Source organism: Littorina saxatilis, linkage group LG6, assembly GCF_037325665.1.
Source record: "Littorina saxatilis isolate snail1 linkage group LG6, US_GU_Lsax_2.0, whole genome shotgun sequence".
Taxonomy (NCBI): Eukaryota; Metazoa; Mollusca; class Gastropoda; order Littorinimorpha; family Littorinidae; genus Littorina; species Littorina saxatilis.
This window is the reverse complement of record NC_090250.1, coordinates 48,293,641-48,317,240: the sequence shown is the minus strand read 5'-3', so window position 1 is coordinate 48,317,240 and position 23,600 is coordinate 48,293,641. Positions and strand designations below refer to the sequence as shown.

Sequence of the window (23,600 nt, the reverse complement as noted above, 5' to 3'; positions counted from 1 at the left end):
ACCAAGTTGAACTCTGGGATCGCAAAAGCACAACCCACCTCGCCGTTGTCCAGGACAGAGCCGTCCGTGTAGACTTTGAGGTAGTTGCGGAGCCTGCCGTCCAGAATCTCCCTGGCCATGGTCGCTAGGAGGAGTGGGTTCTCCTTTTTGGAAACTGCGTCGCCATACGTGTGGCTGATCTGTGGCTTTTCGATCAGCCATGATGGGTACGGATTGGTTGGCAGCTCAGCCATTCGTGTCTGGTCAATTTGGCACTGGGTCAGTACATCTATGGTATGGTCGTGGAGGGTTTCGTACCGCTCCGCCAAGCATGTTTTCTTTTCTTTCCAGGTCTCGTGCCAGGAGGTTTGTGTCGGATGGAAGGTTGCCGTGAACACTTCCTGTACAGTGTTGGGTACAGCCGATGCTCGAGCAACGAACTGAGCGCAGCGGAGGTGACATTCTTCCTTCAGGGGGATCATGCCTGCTTCCTGATAGGCGAGACAGTTTATGGCCCCTTTTGGAACGCCCAGAGCCAGTTTTAAGGCTGAGAGCTCCAGGCGTTCCAGTTTGTTCCAGAGGCTTTGTGGCATGCTGAAGTAGGCTTCTTGTCCGTATGTTAGTCTGGAGCGGACCAGCGCCTTTACCAGGTGCACAAGGGCTTTACCAGCTGCCCAGGTCTGAGATTTTAGAACCTTGATCAGGTTGACTGATCGTCGGGCTTTGAGAATTAGAGAGTCGATGTGTTGTTGCCAGATCAGATCATCAGAGATCGTGACCCCAAGAAACTTTGCAGTTTTGCTTGGTTTGATTTGCATTCCGTTTAGGGTCAGGTGGTACTGGGCTTTGAGCCCCCTTCTTCTTGTGAACACCAGGAACACTGTCTTCTCGTGTGAGAGTTCAAAGCCGTTTGCAAGCATATACTTTGCGATCTTGTCAATTTGCGCTTGATACTTGAGTCTGTTCTGCTCAGTCATGTGGTGTCTGACTGGTTCCATCCAGAAGGCTAGGTCATCTGCGTACAGAGACATTGTTCCTCCTTCCAGGCCAATCTGACCAATATCGTGAAGCATCAAGCTGAAGAGGATGGGGGCAATGATGCTCCCCTGAGGTACGCCCATATCAATGGAGTGAGACTTAGAGACAGACTGTCCGACCCTGACCGCCAGGGTCCTGTCTCTGAGGAATTCCTGGACGAAGCCCAGTATTCTGCCTGATAAGCCCAGCTTCGCAAGTTTGTCCAAAAGCTTCCCATGCCATACTGTGTCAAAGGCGCGCCTGATGTCGAAAAAGGTGGCCATTAGGATCCTGTTTCTGGTGAGTGCTCGTTTTGCATGAGCTGTGAGTCTGACCACGTGCTCCATGCAATTCCTTCCCTTTCGGAACCCAGCCTGGAAGAGCGGGATGACATTGTGTTTGTCCAAGAAGAACTCAAGCCTGTTCTTTACCATGCGCTCATAGATCTTCCCCAGGTGGGGTGTCAGTGAAATCGGTCTATAGCTGGAGGGGGAGTTTTTAGGCTTCCCTTCCTTTGGAATCGCAACGACTAGAGCTTCTCTCCAGGCCTGGGGAATGCAGTTCCCCTCCCAGCAGGCCTGGAAGAAGAGCAGGAGTTTTTCAAGCATGCTGTCTGGGAGATGCTGTATCATCTTGTAAGAGATCGGGTCCGTGCCAGTGGCCACGTTTCCCGTCTTGATGCCAGCAATTGCCTTTGCTAGGTCTTTGAGCGTGAAATCGCTGTTGATGGGCATTGTGTTATCGGGCGCCGGAGTCACAAATTTCTTCTCTTCCGCAGCTCTGTGGTCAGCCGCTTTTGCTGGAAGATTTTGGGTCAAGCTTACTCCTGCGAATGTACGTGCCAGTACTTCAGCTTTCTCGAGGTTGCTAGTCGTTTGTCTGCCATCGACAGTGAGTGGTTTCTCAGCTGCCTTTCCCCCTCGTTTGCGAGCCCTGAGCCTCTTCCAGACTTTTGGGGCATCGAAATGGTCTCTGACTTCCTGAGTGCAGAACTCCTCCCAGTCGTCACTCTTCGCTTTCTCCATGACTTCATCGCACGCTTGGGTAGCGTCGTGAACCTCTTTTAGGTTTTTCTGGCAAAGGTTCTTCTGGTATCTTGCTATGCATTGTCTCTTCCGTTTGACCGCCGCCGTGCATTCATCGTTCCACCATGAGGCCTGAGTACCGGCCTTTCCCCTGGGTAGGTTACCGCCCTTGGGAATTGCCTTGTCGGCAGCACTCAGTATGGCTTCTCGGATGTTTGCATAGTATTGGTCAACGGAGTTGTCAGTGAAGTCCTGCTCTTCACAGACAGAGTCTAGGGTCGCTTGGAACTTTGCCCAGTCAGCTTTGGCGAGCCGATACTTGGGTGGACCGACATCGGGTTCTATGGTATCAACGTTGTGAATTCTGATCAGAATTGCATTATAATCCGACTGGAGGGTATCTGGCTCGGCAGTCCACTCCGCATTAGCAGCCAAGCAGGGGCTGACAAGTGTTAGGTCAATGGCGGAAGCCCTGTGAGTCGAGACATCAGGGATCCGCGTGGTGGAACCGTCATTGAGCAAGACCAGTTCTGAGTCATAGATGCTGTCCGCTAGGTGCCAGTCCACCTTATGTAGGGTCCCCGGGTCCCACATGGGGTTATGTGAGTTGAAGTCTCCCACAACTACCCAGTTGCAATCCGTCTGCAGCTGGCTGAGCCAGTCAGTGGTACCAGGGTTGTCGCAACCCTCAGGATAGTAGACATTGACCAGGTTGGTCGCTTTGCGCTTATTTGCCACTATTTGTACAGTGCACATGGCTCCGAGCTCTCCCATGTCTGGGACTGGTGGGTCAATGCGGCGGTACGTTAGTGTGTCACGGACATATGTTGCAACTGCCACCTTTCCCTTGTTTAGAGCAAACTCGGGAGGGTAGTAATATCCTTCCAATAATGGCAATGATTTTGGGGCGACTTTTAGGGACTGGATGGCCAGTACGTCACATCTCTTTTCGTTGAGATAGTGTTGGAGCACAGGGACTTTCTTGCTTATGGATCTGCAGTTCCACTGGAGGAAGCACAGCACTGCAGTGATGCCGTGTGAGATGAAATTTTATACGGCCAGTAGATTGCAGCCATTTCGGCGCATATTTACCTTTCACGGCCTATTATTCCAAGTCACACGGGTATAGGTAGACAATTATTAACTGTGCCTAAGCAATTTTGCCAGGAAAGACCCTTTTGTCAATCGTGGGATCTTTAACGTGCACACCCAATGTAGTGTACACGGGGGGAGGTTCGGACACCGAAGAGAGTCTGCACACAAAGTTGAATCTGTGAAATAAATTTCCGCCGAACCTGGGACCGAACTCACGCTGACAGCGGCCAACTGAATACAAATCCAGCGCGCTACCGACTGAGCTATATCCCTGCCCCAGCTTGCCAACTCTTGATTTTTTTTAATGTAGTATTTTCTCCATCAAAACAGGGACCTAATATAGGTCTATGATCAAAACAAGGTAAACGTGACGAGGTAATCTAGCGTTTTACAACTAGCGTCGATTACAACTGCAGACAGATGCAATGTGTGTGACAAGATTTCACGAACGAATCTTTCGTGTCAAAAACAAAAACAAACAGAAAAACAACAACCACGAACCACTAACTGACGTATGTCGTATTTTTTTTGTTTGCACGGTTTTGGTATTGTGAGGCTTTTAGAACTATAATAGGATTCGGGCAATACTTCTTCTTTCTTCTTCTGCGTTCGTGGGCTGAAACTCCCACGTACACTCGTGGTGGTTTTTTTGCACGAGTGGAATTTTACGTGTATGACCGTTTTTTACCCCGCCATTTAGGCAGCCATACGCCGTTTTCGGAGGAAGCATGCTGGGTATTTTCGTGTTTCTATAACCCACCGAACTCTGACATGAATTACAGGATCTTTTTCGTGCGCACTTGGTCTTGTGCTTGCGTGTACACACGGGGGTGTTCGGACACCGAGGACTCACTGAGTCTGCACACAAAGTTGACTCTGAGAAATAAATGTCTCGCCGCCGAACGTGGGGACGAACTCACGCTGACAGCGGCCAACTGGATACAAAGTCCAGCGCGCTACCGACTGAGCTACATCCCCGCCCGCATTCGGGCAATACGGCAAAAATCATCACTGATCATCATTATTATTATTATTATCAAACGAACTAGCAAACAAACAAACCACAGGAGCCGGAATCAAAGTACCGCCAGGTCGATCGAAGTATCCTACTCAGTCCTTCAGCCTCATTGATGAAATTAATATGTAAAGCGCTTAGAGAACGTCAAGCGCTATATAAATCTCCCCATACAATACAAATGAATGACGCGGCCAAGTGCCGATCCATACTTTACATTGACAGGAAGTTCCGCTGAAGTCCAAAATGGCGGCGTCCATGCGATCATGCTGTTTCCTGCAAAACTCGCTGCTTTCTGCACTCAGACAGCGACATTCGTGCACGAGAAGGTTTATCCCCGTGTATCAAGCTTCCAAAAGATCGCTTAGCTCGCTGAGATGGTCGACAGGTGGGTAACCAATCTTGTTTTTGACGAATACGAGTGTCCTTGCGGTATGACTTTCCGGGCTCGACGATAACAGTAGCAGACGAAATATTCTGTTTGGATTGTCAGTCGTGTCGGTTTCTTCTGTATCCGTCATGTTCGATCCATGGTAGTTGCAATTTGTTAGGACTTATGGTAATCTTCAAGATAAGCGTTTTGTTCTGCAGGTTGTGTGAAATTTGATTACTTATTTCTGCATGCAAACAGTCAAGGTTATGCATCGACTGCTGACTTTGATCTTACTGAGTGTGTGTTTGTGTGTGTGTGTGACGAGTGTGTCTGCACATACGCACTCACTCACATGTGTACACACATGCATTTGCACAACATAACTGAAGAATGAAGATATATTTCAAGATCTTTTTGAAGAATAACTGTTTTATATGCTGTGCTGTTAAAAGCCATACATGTATCACAATCATGTGTTGTGTGTCTTAAGTGTGTGTGTGTGTGTGTGTGTGTGTGTGTGTGTGTGTGTGTGTTTACGAGAGAGAAAGAATGTAGGGTTGGCAGGGAAATAAAGGGTAGGTCAGGTTACTGTTAACATGCAATTTTTATTTTCTATTTATTGTTTGATTGTTTTTAGTATTTATTCGGTGTGTGTTGGGGGGGGGCTATTACAACATTACACTGCAGATGATGTTTCTGTGCATACATAAACCCTTTTTTTCACTTGAGACTTGCAATATTTACATCATTTGCTTTACGTTATGTTTTCATGTCTGTGTGCAATTTTCATCATAAGGCCTAAAAAAAAAATAGGTGTGGTTACGGTAACCCGACCTACCCTATTTTTAGGGGCCGATCCTATAACTTTTTATTACATTTGTCAAAAAACAAAAAAAACAAAAAACAACAACTGAGTGCAAAAAACGCAATGAAAGCGAAAGCGCCCGTGTCGCACACTTATTTCCCTGTCAAGTAGGTTTAATTTGTACACATTAGAAAAAAAAGTAAAAAAAAAAAAAAAGTGATTGCCTTCCTACCTACCCTATTTTTTTGGGCTATGTTACCGTAACCACACCTATTTTTTTTTTTTTGCCTAAGCACAGGTAAACTGAGAGCTTGGACACCTGCACTAGCTGTTTATACATACAATATTGCACAGTTAGCATTTAACCATGATTCTCTGTGCAGTGGCATCCTTTTTAAGATGGCCAGAAATGTGAGAAAGTCATAGAACCAAAGTACATTTTGCAGATGTTATGCTGAGAAAATCTGAGAAAGTAGGGGAAATCCTGAAATTTAGGGGGTCATTGGGGCAGGAGGTTTATCAAAACAGTGTTCCACTCTTTTTTGATGTGCTGCAGGTACAGGTGTTTGAAAAACAGAAATGCCCTCATTGTTCACAGATGCATTATTTTATTGATAACATCGACTTCTACAAATGAGAGCATGTTTTGTTGCAGGGACAGATGCATGGAGAGTGGGGACACCGTCACTGCTACAGCGACACACACTGGCAGCGGCACGCTCGGTGACGTCATGTCAGCGTTGGATGAGCACAGAGACCACCACACAGGAAACAGACGAAGATTATCACTCCATCATTAAGAACACCGAACGAGGAAAAGGTGAGTAATTTTATTTTTCATGATTTTGTGCATACTCTTGTTAAGTTGATTTTAATTTTATGAAATGGGTGCCAGCCCTGCAGCAGAGAACAGTTTGCATGCACCAAATCCATCAGTTCTAGACCAGTTATGTAGCATGTAGATCTGAGATCTGCTGCAGTAACACGGACATTTAGTTAAAACCTAGTGAAGCAGCTTACTTGCAACCAGCCAGGATTGCATTTACTCTCAGAGACTCAAACAAGCTCTATAAGTAGTACGTGCGAGAGTGTCATGCTTTGCCTACTGCGACAGATTTTGTACCAAATACACGAAGGTCACAGCCATGGAGTATGTTACTCGGTTAAAGGTATCACTATGCTTGTTCCTTCATTCGACATTGCTTCTGCCAGTGCCTGTATATGATTTTAGGTTTTGTAACTCAGGACAGGTGTGATTTAGAAAGGCAAATGCTTTGTTTGGCACAGTGCAGCATCCCCAGCGGAACATGAACTAACAAAGGATGGCGTGGGGGAGAGGGGGGGGGGGGGGTGATGGGGAGACATGACTTATTCCCTACACAATTAGTCAATAGCTTGCTGAAGATACGCGTCATGTATTATGCATTAAAACCATCGGAGCGTGACAAGGGTCGAAAACTCTACAAGTTACTACAGGGGGAGCTACGCTATCTATGACATCACACAGTATGTGACGCACACACAACAAAGAAACTAGCCTTACATGCATAACAACGAACTGATGCTATGACGTCACTAGGATCAAATAGCTAAGCAACATATATATACACTAGATGAATACCCGCTTCGCCGGGAAGAAGTAGAGCCGAATACCCGGCTTCGCGATTGACGCCACACGAAGGAAGGGAGATAAACGCGCAAAACACTGGAGAAGATAAGGAAGAGTTACTGGGAATGGATGTACAGAAAAACCAAAATCGGTTGAGCGCTGAGAGCACATGTTGAAAATTTTCATCGACCAGATTGTGTCCGGGGTCTACCTGAATATGCCCACCAAATTTGAAGATCCATCAAGAACTTTGGCCGTGCATAGCGAAGTGACACAGACAGACAGACACACACACACACACAAGCCGTATATAGATATAGATGCACACCATAGCATCATTCATACGATCAGAATACATCACAAACAGCAAAATAAAATATAAACGATGTCTATTTACAGTTCTCTCCTCAATGAAGAACACACGCTTATATACAAGTCGTCACACAACTTTAACACGCTGAATCGTCCGCCGAAAGTCGTATCGCTGATAAGAAATCAGCTATCAAACACAGTTCATCAAATTAGGCAAATCAGTCAGGGAAATGTTCACACGTTTAAACTGCAGACACTAACACAATAAGATTGTTACTTCTCAAAAACCGGTTTCACAAGGCTAAACACACAGATCAACAGACCGCTATGTCTGGACACCGCTAAGTCACTGGGCAGAATCTTCAAAAAACCCGCTGTCGGAGATGAATGTGTACGCACCCTAAATACAAGGGCGACACCTACAAAAACATACACGCATGATCGCTTCAAGGGGAAATAATTGGGATAGGGAATGAAAGAGAAGTACAACACATTTGCCGTGAAATCGCCACACGGCCACATATGTAAGACACGTAGAGAAGGAGTGAGAAGCTTGTTTTGGTGGAAACCATATCTCATTTGCTTCTAGGTTTGTTCAAATCACTCTCATTCTTTTTTAGAATATCTTGTAAAGTATGTACTGTACATGGTACCAGTAGTGGGAGAACGTCCTGTATACCAGCCAAAATGTCCCTACCTACCAGGTGTCCTTTCATGAAAGGGAATTTGGTTAATAGACTAAGGGACAGCAGAGTGTACCTGTGATGAGAGAACATCCTGTATATATAGCTCGCAACCCTCTTGTACTGCCAGGCTCCCCTTTATTTCAGACTAGATGAATACCCGCTTCGCCGGGTAGCCGGCTTCGCCGGGAAGAAGTAGAGCCAGATACCCGGGTGAGTGGCGCACCGTACGCCGAGTGAGTGGCGCACCGTACGCGATTGACGCCACACGAAGGAAGGGAGATAAACGCGCAAAACACTGGAGAAGATAAGAAAGAGTAATACCCGGCTTCGCCGGGATGAAAGCGTTGTGGACAGTGACCTTCTAAAAATAGTAACGGGAATATGGATTGAGCGTTGTGGACAGTGACCTTCTAAAAATAGTAACGGGAATATGGATTGATGCCACACGAAGGAAGGGAGATAAACGCAAAACACTGGAGAAGATAAGGAAGAGTTACTGGGAATGGATCTGGGAAGATGAAGAGAAAAACCAAAATCGGTTCAGCGCTGCGCGCTGAGAGCACGTGTTGAAAATTCTCATCGACCAGGTTGTGTCCGGGGTCTACCTGAATATGCCCACCAAATTTGAAGCAGATCCATCGAGAACTTAAACCCTGGATACATGCGCTATGTAGATAGTATGCATTATTATTTAAGTTATTGAGACATCCCAGTGCACTAAGGGATTTATAGAGCAAATCGAGAAAATTCATTATTGAACGAAGCGCATAGCGCTGAGTTCAATAATTATTTTCGAGATTTGCTCTATAAATCCCTTAGTGCACTGGGATTTTTTCAATAACGATATTGTCAGTACATGTACCGCCATAGAAAAAAGAAGATTCCAAACGCGCATTTTGCAACGCGCATTTGAATAGGCATAACTGTGTGGTCAGGTCGTGTACAGTAAAGATCTACTTTTGTGTGGGGTGTCTCAAGTGTGTCGTGCTTTCGTCACACGCATTTTAATTTCTGTTGGTAAATTCCAGTGTAGCGTTAATCTGAACAGTGATGATCTTTCAGAGAGACCTCATTTGAACTCGGAGAAAGGATTTGCGATTCGAAACCTCCAGTCGAGCTTCGACGGATTGACTGTGCGGAGTGACTCCCCTTGAATTGACTCGAAGGACTCGACGGTTCGCACATTTTCAAAACAAATGTGGCATATTTCTCGTGTTGTATCTTCACTCATCGGGGAGTCTGAAACTAAATATGAACGGTAAGAATGCTCTGAACCCTACACATATTATATCCCCATCATTTTTTTTCGTTCACATTTGCCGAACATGTTAATTTGCTGAGCGGGGTTAATGTCGTCTGCTAGTGCTAGGCTACCTGAGCAATCGAACCACTGCAGTCTGCACTGAGTCTGCACGCTGGTAATAAGTCTTATATATGGTAAGAACGTTCTGAACCTTACACGTTTTCGATTACGATTGTTCTTGCCTTGAAATAATAATTCGGAAACCATTCATTTACTGAACTGATGTAGTCGTATTTCTGTGTAGTCTGCTACAGAGTCGATCGAGTCAGTCTTCCAAACTGGTCTAGCTGGTACGTTATCGGAATAACACTTGTGTTTTCTGTTAGCCGCTGGGAATTGTATACTAACTCATCATTTGGTAATGTGGATGATAAGCTACATGCCACTAACACGGCATATGAGAAGAATCTATGCAAGTCGGCGAAAATTAGATGAAACACAGCGACTTCTATTTTTAGATCACTGGCACTGGCACAGGCACATGCAATCTGTCAGAAAAAAACCCACTTCTGCTTTAATTGAGAAGCAGGGAATTTATGGTCATTTGGTATTGTGGAGAATATAAGCTACATGTCATTAATTAATTCTGAGGATGAGAGCACAGTCTCGCTTAGGCAAAGGGCGGAAGAATACGCTCTGTGGAAAAGTTAGCGCACTCCAAGAGTGCGCTAACAGTTTTAGCGCATCGCCATTAGCCAATCAACTGGTTCACATCAGTCATGTGACACCAGTACTTACTGACAATTATTATTATAAATGCAAATCAGGCCATTCCGCTCCTCGACAAGGCCTCTCAGCTTGCTCGGTCAGTTATATTCTTCTGCATCGCATATTTTCATACATGTATGCAAACATGGGTGTCCACAGCGAAGTGAATCGATTTACATGAAAAGTGTCACATGCTTACCTGGAGACTCACTAGCATGTTTGGCTTTGCAAGGGGGAAGGTTTGCCTTGAAATTTTGTCATTTCTATGAAGAACCAAATAAAAGGCTCTCCTACAAAATTATTTTATTTAAAAAATGCTGATGGTCCAAGTGTCAGGAACCGATTTAGCGTAAAACAAAAGTCACTGCATGAACTGTCAGTTTTGGAAAACACATATGAATCGAAACTTGTCTAAATGTAAAAACAAAGTACCAGGGTGCCTCAAATGATTTATACCAGCCAAAATGTCCCTTTATTGTAGGTGTCCTTTTATGACAGGGATACTTTGGTTAATAGACAAACTGACAGCAGGAGTGTACCTTAGTTTTAGGTGTCCCCTCAACATGGTTTACATCACAGGTGTCACTATGTTTAGTCATCAAAAAGCTAAGCTAGGCAAAATTGTTTGTCGTGCAGTCTAAGTCTTACAGTAGGTATAAGTTCTGGGTGGCCGAGTGGTAAACGCACTTGCCTCGGAAGCGAGAGGTTGCGAGTTCGACCCTGGGTCAGGGCGTTAGCAATTTTCTCCCCCCTTTCCTAACCTAGGTGGTGGGTTCAAGTGCTAGTCTTTCGGATGAGACAAAAAAAACGAGGTCCCTTCGTGTACACTACATTGGGGTGTGCACGTTAAAGATCCCACGATTGACAAAAGGGTCTTTCCTGGCAAAATTGTATAGGCATAGATAACAAGTTGCGTAAGGCGAAAATACAATATTTAGTCAAGTAGCTGTCGAACTCACAGAATGAAACTGAACGCAATGCCATTTTTCAGCAAGACCGTATACTCGTAGCATCGTCAGTCCACCGCTCATGGCAAAGGCAGTGAAATTGACTAGAAGAGCGGGGTAGTAGTTGCGCTAAGAAGGATAGCACGCTTTTCTGTACCTCTCTTTGTTTTAACTTTCTGAGCGTGTTTTTAATCCAAACATATCATATCTATATGTTTTTGGAATCAGGAACCGACAAGGAATAAGATGAAAGTGTTTTTAAATTGATTTGGACAATTTAATTTTGATAATAATTTTTATATATTTAATTTTCAGAGCTTGTTTTTAATCCGAATATAACATATTTATATGTTTTTGGAATCAGCAAATGATGGAGAATAAGATAAACGTAAATTTGGATCGTTTTATAAATTTTTATTTTTTTTTACAATTTTCCGATTTTTAATGACCAAAGTCATTAATTAATTTTTAAGCCACCAAGCTGAAATGCAATACCGAAGTCCGGGCTTCGTCGAAGATTACTTGACCAAAATTTCAACCAATTTGGTTGAAAAATGAGGGCGTGACAGTGCCGCCTCAACTTTCACGAAAAGCCGGATATGACGTCATCAAAGACATTTATCAAAAAAATGAAAAAACGTATGGGGATATCATACCCAGGAACTCTCATGTCAACTTTCATAAAGATCGCTCTACACACACACACAGACAGACACACACACGCACACACACGCACACACACACGCACATACACCACGACCCTCGTTTCGATTCCCCCTCGATGTTAAAATATTTAGTCAAAACTTGACTAAATATAAAAATGTCCACCAAATACCCGTGTGACTTGGAATAAAGGCCGTGAAAGGTGAATGCTCGCCCTAATAGGCTTGAGGTTTTCTGGCCGATGTGAATGCGTGATATATTGTGTAAAAAATTCCATCTCACACGGCAGAAATTAATATGTAAAGCGCTTAGAGAACGCCAAGCGCTAAATAAATCTCCCCATACAATACAATACTTTGATGAATATGTTCATCAAATACTTGTTCTTGTCAAGTTTGAAGTTGCATGGTCTTAAAGGCATAGAAAGCTGATGAATATACACGCTAATTGCTTTACCCAGAGCTGGAGACAGACTAAATTAAGTTCCCTGCAAAATATTGTGGTCTAGGAGCCCTTTAAATGTTGAGATATTTGAATTTTTATTTTGATCTAGATGGTCCTATTTATAGATTTGGCAACACATGTAACGTTGATGCAAGGGAGCTAACACCGCGGCTTTGTTGACATCCTCACTTTTTCAGAGGCTAGAACAAGCTGTAATGCATGTATTATGGTCCGCGCATGGTGACATATCGTCATTATATGGTCTTATGGTGCGTTTGACATCGATTGTGGGCAAACTACACTTTGTAAACACGGGAGTGCGTTAGTATGCCTTTAACCATCCTGCAGTGAAAAACTTGCAATGCAGAGTACAGTAGTGGAATGCATGAATGGAGACTATTATAGTTAGCAACTAAACGTAGGTTCGAACTAAGCAGTTCGTAACTAAAGATTTAGTCAGTTTGCAATGCATGAGAGCGAACTTGGTCGAGACTACTTAGTTCCCAACTAGCTTGATAGTCTCCATTCATGCATTCCACTACTGATCTTGAATTATGTGTACCTTGATTGACATCATTAACCCTTAGGCTGGTTGTCGCACTTTAGGTATACTGTCACCTGGTTGTCACGACATAATTATGTCGCGCTACTGGCTCAGTCTGTTTGGTCGGTTCCGATTACCTCCCATGGATGCGAAAACCTATATGACCGTTTTTCTTTATTTTTCTCTCTGTTAATTCACCAGTGGCTATGTAACATGTGTTACAGAATTGCACCAGTGTAAGGGTTAAATGAATTTTTGTCTCTCTTATCTCATGTGTGAAGTTGAGAAGTATGTTTTGAATAGTTTTTTTCAATCTTTACCAATACCTCCTCCCCCGTTGATAAAAAAAAGTATTATAAATAATTCTGCTCAGCAGCTGCTTCATTCTGGTACTCGCATCCTCTCACAACTCAATTCCTACTTCTCCCCTCTGCGCATCTCTGTTCCTAACTGTGTGTTGTTTTTCCCTCGTTTCTTTTTTATTTTGTGCCTTTAATTTTTCCTTCTCCCTCTTGTCCTGAATTGCAAATATCGCTGCCATATTTGCCTTGCCGCATGGAACCATTTCTTGAGGAGAGAAAACTTCCCCGAATGTGTGTGTGTGTGTGTGTACCCCCTGTCCCTCCACCCCCACAAGTTGCCCAGCGTAAAAAATGAAATAAAATAAAATAAAATAAGAAACAGGCAAAGGAGGGCGGTCCCGGGAGGTCAGGCGGTGGTTGATTGACCAGCCTGGCAGCCTGAAACCTCCCCTCTTCTCCTCTCCCCCCCCCCCCGCACCCCCACCCCCGCTCCCCAATGGGCAGGAGGATCGATGAGGGGGAAAAAAAGAAGAGTCCCCGAGAAGTGCTGTCAAGAATTGGAATTCCGCGGAGGGTGCAACCCAATAGCTTGCCGGCCTTATTATTGTAATGCAAGGCAAACGCAATCACAGGCCCACGCCACCACGCTGGGGAAACGGTTCGGGGGGGGGGGGGGGGGTTGGGGGTTGGGGGGAGTGGGTTTGCAGGAGAGAGATCGGAAAATTAAAGGGGTGGGGTGGGAGAGAAAATGGTTGGGGAGAGATGGGAGGAAGAGAGAGATTAAAATTGAAAAGGGTGGAGGGGAGGGGGGGTTGGAACGGGGAGATGGAGGAGGCAGAAAGAAAAAAAGGTCTGGTGCCTTGGGGGGGGGGGGGGGGGGGGTGTAAAAAAGGTAGACCCTTGAATGGGGGGGGGGGGGGGCTAGAAAAAATTGGGGAGGGGGTGGGGTTATGTTAGATTTTTGGTTTTGAATTTTAATCAGTTTTGTTTCTTTCAGCGTTAGTTTAAGGTTTCTATGACCGCTCTACACACTTCGTTTTGTTGTTTAAGGTTTGGAACATGGGTTGTTCATTTCGCACATGGCAAGGTTCAACTGAATAGGAGTGTTCAGTGAAAGTTATTTAAATCGGGTTCAAAGGCATACGTTATGAACACAACTCTGGTCATTATTATGCTTTTATTGTAGAAAATAGCTTACAAACATTTTCTTCGCAAAGTGAAATTGTGCATGTAGTTTATTTCAAACTATCAAGTGAACTAAAACTGAAAAATATAATTATGAGGTCTTTTGAAGTGAATAATTGGTGGCAAAATCCCTTGTTATATATTGACGCTGAAAGTTTTTAGAAAACTTATGTTCCGATGCTAACTCCGATCAATCTGAAGAAGATAAAAGTGATGAAAATGAAGACGACGACAACGTCGTCAGCGATGATGATGATGATGATGATGATGATGATGATGATGATGATGATGATGATGTGAGAGAAAGATGGAGAGAGAGAGAGTGTGTGTCTGTGCGTGCGTGTGTGTGAAAGAGAGGGGGGGGGAGACAGACAGACAGACAGACAGTCTGGACTCTGATCTAGGATAATAAAGTTCGTCTGAGAACTCCATTATGGCTACACAAGGAGCTTGGTATGAAATACTATCCTAACTTTTACAAACTCTCCTCGCACTTGAGCAATTTCAGGGAGGTCATTTTTTATGTTGTGAATATTTTGCAAACTGCGGCAATATTCTGAGACTGTCGTCACTTCCCTGTTGGCCGGTACCCCAGACATACATAACTAGGTGAGCTTTGGTTGGTTGACAGAGTGTAATTTATCCCCAAGCACGCTAGTACAAGGGTCCAGCAGACTTTAATTGTGTGTGTGTGTGTGTGTGTCTCGACTTAACAGCTTATTGCTGGGAAACTACTGGGCGCAGCTCGTTCAAAAGTTGATACACTAACTTGATAATAGGTCCGATTGATCGTATTAAAACTTCATAATGTTACCTGGGACCTAAATGCGAAATAAACCACAAAAAAACGACTTGGCGGTGGGAGGAATTCGCGGTGCAACAGCCAGCCAATCTACTACTACAACTACTACTAAAGACTCATTACATAAATACATAATTGTTAGGGGGACAAAAACGACAACAAAAAACAACATAAGTGTATGTACATAAAGCACATTATATTGAACAATTGTAATTCAAAATGATGTTTTCAAGACTAGGTGCAAAGCAATAAAGAGCAATATAAAAACAAATTCAGCATATTTTGCAACGATACAATAGCTCAGCAAAACAAAGGATATTGATAAAAACCATCACCAATTTGTCGAAAATAAATGATAATTAGAAAATGAGCAACTGTGTCCAAAGGGAACATACTACGTGTAATCAGAAAAAGTATGTGCTTATTAATTTCATTAAATGGGATGCATATTTGATTCTAAAAGAATCTGTGCTGGTAGATTGCCTCAGGACGTTCTGAAGAGCGTTCCAGAGGCTGTTACCTGAGTAAACAAGACTAGACTTAAACAGGTCTATCCTAGGAAGATAAGTGTTACATTTCATAAAGTGGTGTGAATTCTTCAAATTCACGTTTGTCACACATGTCCCGCGAGAGTCCATGCTCGCTTCTTATGTGGGTGAAGGAAGAGAGACTGAGAGAGAGGTCGATTTTTTTTAAACAAACACCATGTGTATCGACTAAGAGAGAGGGGTATGGGGGGGGGGGGTGCTTAGTAAGGTGGAGTGGGGGGATGCTTACTAAGGTGGAGTGACTACGACAGATTATCTGTCAAAAAGAGTCATAGTATTGTTGCTCGTGCGTCGCGTCTGTCACACATGTCCAGGGTTCAGTAGTCACGTGAGAGTCCATGTTCGCTTCTTGTTCTTATGCGGGTGTAACCGTGTGCCGAAACACTACGATCACCTCGGGAAGCAAAGTGCAATCAAACAGGATTGAAAATGTTAGGGCTAATTTCTTAGCCCTATAAAAACTGTTATGCAAACCCGAAGGTTTCCATGAACATACAGACAATCGGAAGCCACCAGACCCCATCACAAACAGAATTCTACAATCCACTGGTGTTGACTTTTAAAGGCCAACAACTTGGGTGCAGAGTTTGCTGTGAAAGGAGCGGTAGCCTCCCCTGTCACAATCGCCCCCGTTTGAAATGAACTTTGTCCCGAAGTTCCGAACCGGGGGACCACTGTCCATCCCAAGTTCGCAGAATGGGAACAGCACAAAAATGTTCAGTGGTCATATTATGCCATTACCTGAACATATCATGCCGAGTCCCATTCCTGCTCGCAAGCGCCAGATGTAACCGTGTGCCGAAACACTACGATCACCTCGGGAAGCAAAGTGCAATCAAACAGGATTGAAAATGTTAGGGCTAATTTCTTAGCCCTATAAAAACTGTTATGCAAACCCGAAGGTTTCCATGAACATACAGACAATCGGAAGCCACCAGACCCCATCACAAACAGAATTCTACAATCCACTGGTGTTGATTTTTAAAGGCCAACAACTCGGGTGCAGAGTCTGCTGTGCCAGAAGCGGTAGCCTCCCCTGTCACACAGCAATAGAGAGACAAATCACTTAGGTTAGTGCAAAAACCATCCGTTTTCGGATGTGAGTTTTCTGGAAGACATAGTTTGTACTTTAGTGCAGACACTTACGTTTGTGTGACACCAAGCCCGGCTGAAAACGGAGGAACAACGAGCCCGGCTGAAATAAGGCGGAACACAGTCCCCGGTGTGTTAAATGGGTTTAGCAAGAGATTTTGAGAACACTGATCTACTAAAAAAAAAAAAAAAAAAAAAAAAAAAAGGAGAGGTGTTAATCTGTACACGTCATCATGTTAATCGTTTCTTCGAAAGCGAGTCGTTTGAGCAGTGGCTGTTCTTGTTGTTCGTGGGCAGCGGGTACAATGATCGGTGGCATATCTGAACCCACCATTACCCGCAAACAGTAAAAGTTAATACTGCACTGGTTTGCATCCTGGCATATAACCACGTCATGTCCCAAATAGACACTGGTTCTGGGGACAGTAAAACCAAGTTAGCATAGCATAGCACTGGTTGCTTTTACATTTATCTTCCCAACAGCGAGAACTTTAAATCTTTTGAAGTGTGTGCGATATCCGCTTTGAGTGGACGTTGTTGGAACGTTTGTTATTGACAAAACAATACATTCACATCTATCAGTTTACGTCCTATATATATTTAGATAGAACTATCAAGATACGTTTTGTGTGAATATTTGTTTGTCTGCTCACTTAAAAGACCGTTGTGTCGAAATACTATTATCTGTGAATGTATTGTTTTGTCAATAACAAACGTTCAACAACGTACCTTTCTTGTTACCGGCACGGTTGGCCTAGTGGTAAGGCGTTCGCCCCGTGATCGGGAGGTCGTGGGTTCGAACCCCGGCCGGGTCATACCTAAGACTTTAAAACTGGCAATCTAGTGGCTGCTCCGCCTGGCGTCTGGCATTATGGGGTTAGTGCTAGGACTGGTTGGTCCGGTGTCAGAATAATGTGACTGGGTGAGACATGAAGCCTGTGCTGCGACTTCTGTCTTGTGTGTGGCGCACGTTATATGTCAAAGCAGCACCGCCCTGATATGACCCTTCGTGGTCGGCTGGGCGTTAAGCAAACAAACAAACAAACCTTTCTTGTTTTTTTATTCTTTATTTTTGAATTTAAGTGGACGTGTTCACCCCCATTGTGGAATGGAAACGGTGCTAACCCAGCAAAACAGTTTGTGTCTTAACTCTTTACCGCTCATGTCTTTTACGTCACAATGACTTGAATGAAGACTAGTTTTTCTCTAAAAGAGTGGAATAAAAAAAAACCAGGGGTGGTGATGGAGGGGGGAGCGAGGAGAAGCGACACCTCGGTGTTTTGCTGGCAACAATGCGAGGTCAAGGGTCCGGAAAGAGAGCCCCGAACACTCAACCCATTTCATTTTCCCTGAAGGACTTTACAGGGTTCCCTCTAAATAGGCAGTCCAGAACACATTGGCAGCAAAATTGCCACCCCATTTTTTGTGCCTCCTTCCCATCCTGCCTGTTCCTCTCTCCGTGCATATCGCGTGCAGCGTGGTGCCCGTGCTGTAACTGGCGGGGTGGGCGCTGTGTATTGATCCCGGTTTGTTCAAATGTCAGCCCGCCGTAACATAACCATGTCGTCTGCAATTTGTGAATATTTCGTCAATTTTACAAATGGTCTATATATCATCCGGGGAATAACGTCAAGGAAAGTTTTAACCCGGTCTCCCTTATCCCTTCCCACCCCCACCCCCTCTCTCTCGCTCTCTCTCTCGCTCTGGAAATGTTCTTTCTTTCACTCGTTTCTTGCACTCTCTCTCTCTCGTTTCTCTCAGTCTCTCTCTCTCTCTCTCTCAGTCTCTCTCTCTCTCTCTCAGTCTCTCTCTCTCTCTCTCTATCTCTCTCTCGTCTCTCTCTCTCTCTCTCTCTCTCTATCTTTCTCTCTCTCTCTCTATCTCTCTCTCTCTATCTCTCTGTCTCTGTCTCTCTCTCTCTTTCTCAATTTTCTCGGACATTCCCCCTCTCTCTCTAGAAACTTTTCATACCCCCACCCCCACTGTCGCTCACCAGAGTCAGGTTAGAAATGCAGATTTTTTTTCTCCTCCTGCACTCCTTTTTTTTCCTGACAGGGGGTTGGTTGTCAGTGCGAGTAGTCTCCTTGTGCAAAGAAAAAGTTTTTGCACTTTGACAGTTTGTTCTTTTTGTCCTTTTCTTCCTCCCCCCCCCCCCCCCCCCCCACTCCCTCACCCTGCCCCTTTTCGGTTTGAATATATATATTTTCTCATATTTTGTAAGCTAACAGTTTGCTCTGTTTGTCTGTTTGTTTTAGGTGGCTGCGTTAGTGAGTTTGTAAGGTTAGGTTTCATTGGGTTAGCAATACAAGGATGTGTTTGAACACCGTGCCATTCCAGGTGACAGGGTGTGTAGATATGTGTACAGTAGTATATATGCAGTAAAATTGCGTTTGGGTTTTCCCAACTTCCTTGTCTGAAGCTTAAAACTCGACGGTCTGTTACTGTCGGTATTTTTGTCAGTATGCCTTTCTGTTTGATTCCTAAACTGTGCAACTAAGATGCAAGGCTTATGCTTCACGTTCAGTTTGATTCCTAAACTGGGCAACTAAGATGCAAGGCTTATGCTTCACGTTCAGTTTGCTAATGAACAAGATCATCTCTGTCCGCTTGACTGCGTGTCAGTTTAAATCTATTGCTTGCAAGTTTGTCTGTCGACTTTTCTGTCCGTCTGTCTGTCGGCCCACCTGTCTGTCTTGTCTGCCTGTACGCCTGTTTTGCTGTCGTGTATGTCCTTCTGTCTTCCTTTTTGTCCGTTAGTCTTGTCTTTCTGTCGCATTTTTGTGTGGTCTGTCTGTCTGCCAGTCTGGCCGTCTATCTCCCTGCCTGTCCCAACCGTTTGTCTGACTTCCCGTCTGTCTGTTTGCCTGGATGTCTGCTTGTACACATGTCTGTCTGTTTGTACACATGTCTGTCTGCTTGTACACATGTCTGTCTGCTTGTACACATGTCTGTCTGTTTGTACACATGTCTGTCTGCTTGTACACATGTCTGTCTGCGATCGCTCATACTGGCGCAGACTATCAAGATGCAATGTACTTGCACCACGTTTAAAGTGTCAGTGATCAGGATTATACACTCTCCCTGTCAGCGTAAACAACAGTGTCGAGTTCGCGGTAACAACACGCACCTCGTGATTACCAACACCTCCACAGCCAGCCAGGCGAGAAATTCTTCCGTAATTACCGATGACTTACGACGTTGAGAAGGAACACGAATCCCTGACAAGATCTCAGGACAAGCATTGAGTGAGGACACCGCGATGCACCGACACTTACGTCCCAACACAGAAGCTATTATGTCAGGGTGCACGGCAGAGCGGCAAGGCGGGTTTCCCCTGAAGCTACCCGAGAAGTGCACGGGGTAATTACGGGGTGGGCTGCCGGAGCTAACGTCGTTTACTCAGGTCACAGCCCGCTAAGCCCCGGTCGCGCCTCCTGACGCTAGGAGAGATGCGGGGACAAGGGGGGTGGGGGAGGGGGTTAGGGGTCTATGGGAGGGACACAGTCACCTGGGGACATTCCTGTCTTGTGACGGAGATCAGAGAGCAGGGATCGGGTGTCCCCATGTCTCCCCTCTTTGCTGATGATGTGACTGACGTCTTTAACCTGTGCTCGGGTTTGGGTTAAGTGTCTTCGTTTTGTTGTGCGGTGTAATTAGAGCAAGGGAAGTTACTCGTCACCGTTGGCTGGCGCCCGAGCGAGGAGGGCTCATAATCTCAGATTGACACTTACATAGGTATTGGTTCAAACAATGTTTTATTCCCATTTACTTGTACATGAAATGTACATACTTTTATAAATATGAAAACAACAATAAGACCCCCCGCGGGTTAGGGGGAAGAATTTACCCGATGCTCCCCAGCATGTCGTAAGAGGCGACTAACGGATTCTGTTTCTCCTTTTACCCTTGTTAAGTGTTTCTTGTATAGAATATAGTCAATTTTTGTAAAGATTTTAGTCAAGCAGTATGTAAGAAATGTTAAGTCCTTTGTACTGGAAACTTGCATTCTCCCAGTAAGGTAATATATTGTACTACGTTGCAAGCCCCTGGAGCAAATTTTTGATTAGTGCTATTGTGAACAAGGAACAATTGACAAGTGGTTCTATCCCATCTCCCCCCCTTTCCCCGTCGTGATATAACCTTCGTGGTTGAAAACGACGTTAAACACCAAATAAAGAAAGAAACAACAATAAGCCTATGGCTTATTCCCGCAGTGGGGCATCCCGCAGTGGGGCACTGCGGTTATGAAATTAAAGGCCCCTCCTGTTTTTGGAACCGCAGGAGCTTTCTAGTTTGCTGTTAGGTAGATTTTTGGTTCCTCTTTCCTGTCATGCTCTCTTTTTCTTCGTGAATTCTTTTCTTTTTTCTGCCTTCTTGCTCATTCACCTGTATTTTTTCCAAAAATCTCTTCTCTTGCCGCTTGTCTCGCGATTCATGTATAGTTTAATCTGTTAGTGTTCTGATGTAAGTCCAGCAGTAGATAGGTTAAGCCTATTTTAACATACTGGAAACTGGTAATCTTCCAGTAGGTATTAATTTAGTTTTACTAAAGCCTGCTGGGACACAAGTAATGGGTTAGTGCATTTGTAAACAGGAATCGCTTGACAAGTGGCCCCCTTCATCCCCCCCTTCCTCGTCCTGATATGGCTCTGCGTAGTCGGCTGGACGTTAAGCAACAAATAAACAAACAAACTATGGCTTATGGTACATAGGTATTGTACCTCATGTTTGAGAATGGCTATTTAGCTTCGTAAGACATAACTGCAGAGGAAAGTACTGCAGAGCTACTGCCTGTAGATAAACTTACAGGATGGTCCCTTTAGTGGTTTAGTGTGAAGGCCTGGTTCCGCTTTGCCCTGCAGTGTCTGTACGTCTAGTGCTGTATGTGCCGTGTTGTAGACATTGATATACACATGGTGGTCTGTGTGCTGTTACAGAGACTGCCATGCCTGAAAATATGGGTTTTCATGCCCGAAAATATGGGTTTTCATGCCCGAAAATCTGGGTTTTCATGCCCGAAAATATGGGGTTTCATGCTCCTAAACATAGGGTGCCATGCCCGGAAACATGGGATGTTATGCCGGGAAGTACGGACGGCCATGCCCGGAGATAGCATAAAATCAGCAACCGGGTCGCGCTACCCACTCTTTGGTTTCCTCCTGCATGTGTGTGTTGGTGTTTTCCAAGCTGTTGGACTTTCGCTGTGAGCTTGGGGTCTTTACCGCGCGCATGCATACTCACAGGGGTGTTTGAACACATGTAGAACAGTCTATACGAATTTGGCTCTTGGAAGTACACTCAACGCCTGTCGTGGACAGGGTGGTCCATTTAGTAAGCTGTTCTGGGTCCACCCTGAACCTCGGAGAGTCTGTAATTTCAGTGGTACCCTGACATTCCCACGCCAGAGACACAACAACGTCACCCTGCGCAAAGCTGTGCAAGCGATCCCCCGCCCTCGTGTGTCTGTCCGATGGCCCTTGCTGATAACCACAACATCACGGCTTATATAACACGCTGTGGCCATCACCAGATATCTACGCCGCTAAACGGGTGGATCGGGTGGCCGGGTGGGGATTAAGAGAGGCGAAGACAAGTCAATCTGCCGGGGATGTCCTCCGTGAGGAAAAGCCGAGAGCTGAGACACTGCGATACCCTGGAACAATGGAGCTCTACCTGGGGATGCCTCGAAGCGCACCGGTGCCTGAATGTACCCCCTGCGTGGTCTCTCGCTACACACCCATACCCAGCCCCCTCCCGCCCTCTCTCTCTCTCTCTCTTTCTCTCTCTGCACCCGTCTCTCTAGAAACTTTTTTCATATCACCCCCCCTCCCTCCCGAAAGAGAGAGAGAGAGAGAGAGAGAGAAAGAGAGAGAGAGAGAGAGAGAGAGAGATGAAGAGAGAGAGAAAAATGGAGAGAGAGAAATGGAGAGAGAGAGAGCGAGAGAGAGAGAAAGAGAGAGAAAGAGAGAAAGAGCAAGAGACATACAGACAGGCGGACAGAGAGAGAGAGAGAGAGAGAGAGAGAGAGAGAGAGAGAGAGAGAGAGAGAAAGAGCGAGAGACATACAGACAGGCGGACAGAGAGAGAGAGAGAGGTGGTGAGACTCAGAGAGAGAGAGAGAGAGAGGTGGTGAGACTCAGAGAGAGAGAGAGAGACGGTGTCGATCATTTAGCTAAGCCGAGGACTCTGGGGAAATCAGAGTGGTGGCGGGGAAGATAACATCGCAGGCGTTCACACGAGGTGTCTTTGAAGTCCTTGCATCAGCGGCGGCACAATTTGTCACACAAAACACTGCTCCTCTGGATGCTTGGCCAGAAGATGGCAACGCTTCGTCACACCCACTGCATCTTTTGCTTCGTGCCACTAATACTAAAACCTCTATCGTACATAACATTCTGATTGTCTCGATTATTGGTGATAATATTGCAATGGCGGTTATTGAATGAAACACGGCTTTTTCATTTTTGTTTTTCTGTTTTGTTTGTTTTGTTGGTTTGCTTTAGTCTATTTGTCTTGCAACACTTACACTTTGTCAACAACAGCAACAACAAACCCACGTCCCATCACTTAGACACATGTACCGCACACCAAACTCTCACAACCTGGCTGGGGTTTTTCTACAAGATTCTTCACCAGAAAATTCGTAATATCCGGAAGAAACAGCCAGGCTGTTGAATTTTGGCATGTGACCAAGAAGGTGGGAGGGCGTTGTGGGTTGCATCACCTACAGCCATCATCACTCAGAGACACGGTGGGTGAGACAGTGGGTGAGACACAGTGGGTGTCATACAGGCTGTAGGGTGACAGATGGTGTTGGGTGTTGAGCGGGCAGTGTGGGTTGCCTCACCTACAGCCATCATCACTCAGAGACACGGTGGGTGAGACACAGTGGGTGCCATACAGGCTGTAGGGTGACAGAGGGTCACTAGTGTTGGGTGTTGAGACGGCGTTGTGGGTTGCCTCACCTACAGCCATCATCACTCAGAGACACGGTGGGTGAGACACGGTGGGTGAGACAGTGGGTGAGACACAGTGGGTGAGACACAGTGGGTGCCATACAGAGTGTAGGGTGACAGAGGGTGTCGGGTGTTGAGCGGGCGGTGTGGGTTGCCTCACCTACAGCCATCATCACGGAAGCTGCCTACA

The 23,600-nt window shown here is 45.2% G+C and overlaps 1 protein-coding gene across 2 annotated transcripts in view; it reads left to right on the top strand.

The window, feature by feature from the left end:
- The first annotated feature begins 4,365 nt into the window (after positions 1 to 4,365).
- LOC138969399 (heat shock protein 75 kDa, mitochondrial-like) overlaps positions 4,366 to 23,600 on the top strand; it is a 68,576-nt gene continuing 49,341 nt past the window's right edge. For both annotated transcript variants that reach the window (XM_070342193.1, XM_070342194.1), the window contains exons 1-2: positions 4,366 to 4,519; positions 5,965 to 6,129. In XM_070342193.1, coding sequence (XP_070198294.1) covers positions 4,378 to 4,519; positions 5,965 to 6,129 — 307 coding nt within the window. In that variant the 5' untranslated portion in view covers positions 4,366 to 4,377. The remainder of the gene's footprint in view (positions 4,520 to 5,964; positions 6,130 to 23,600) is intronic.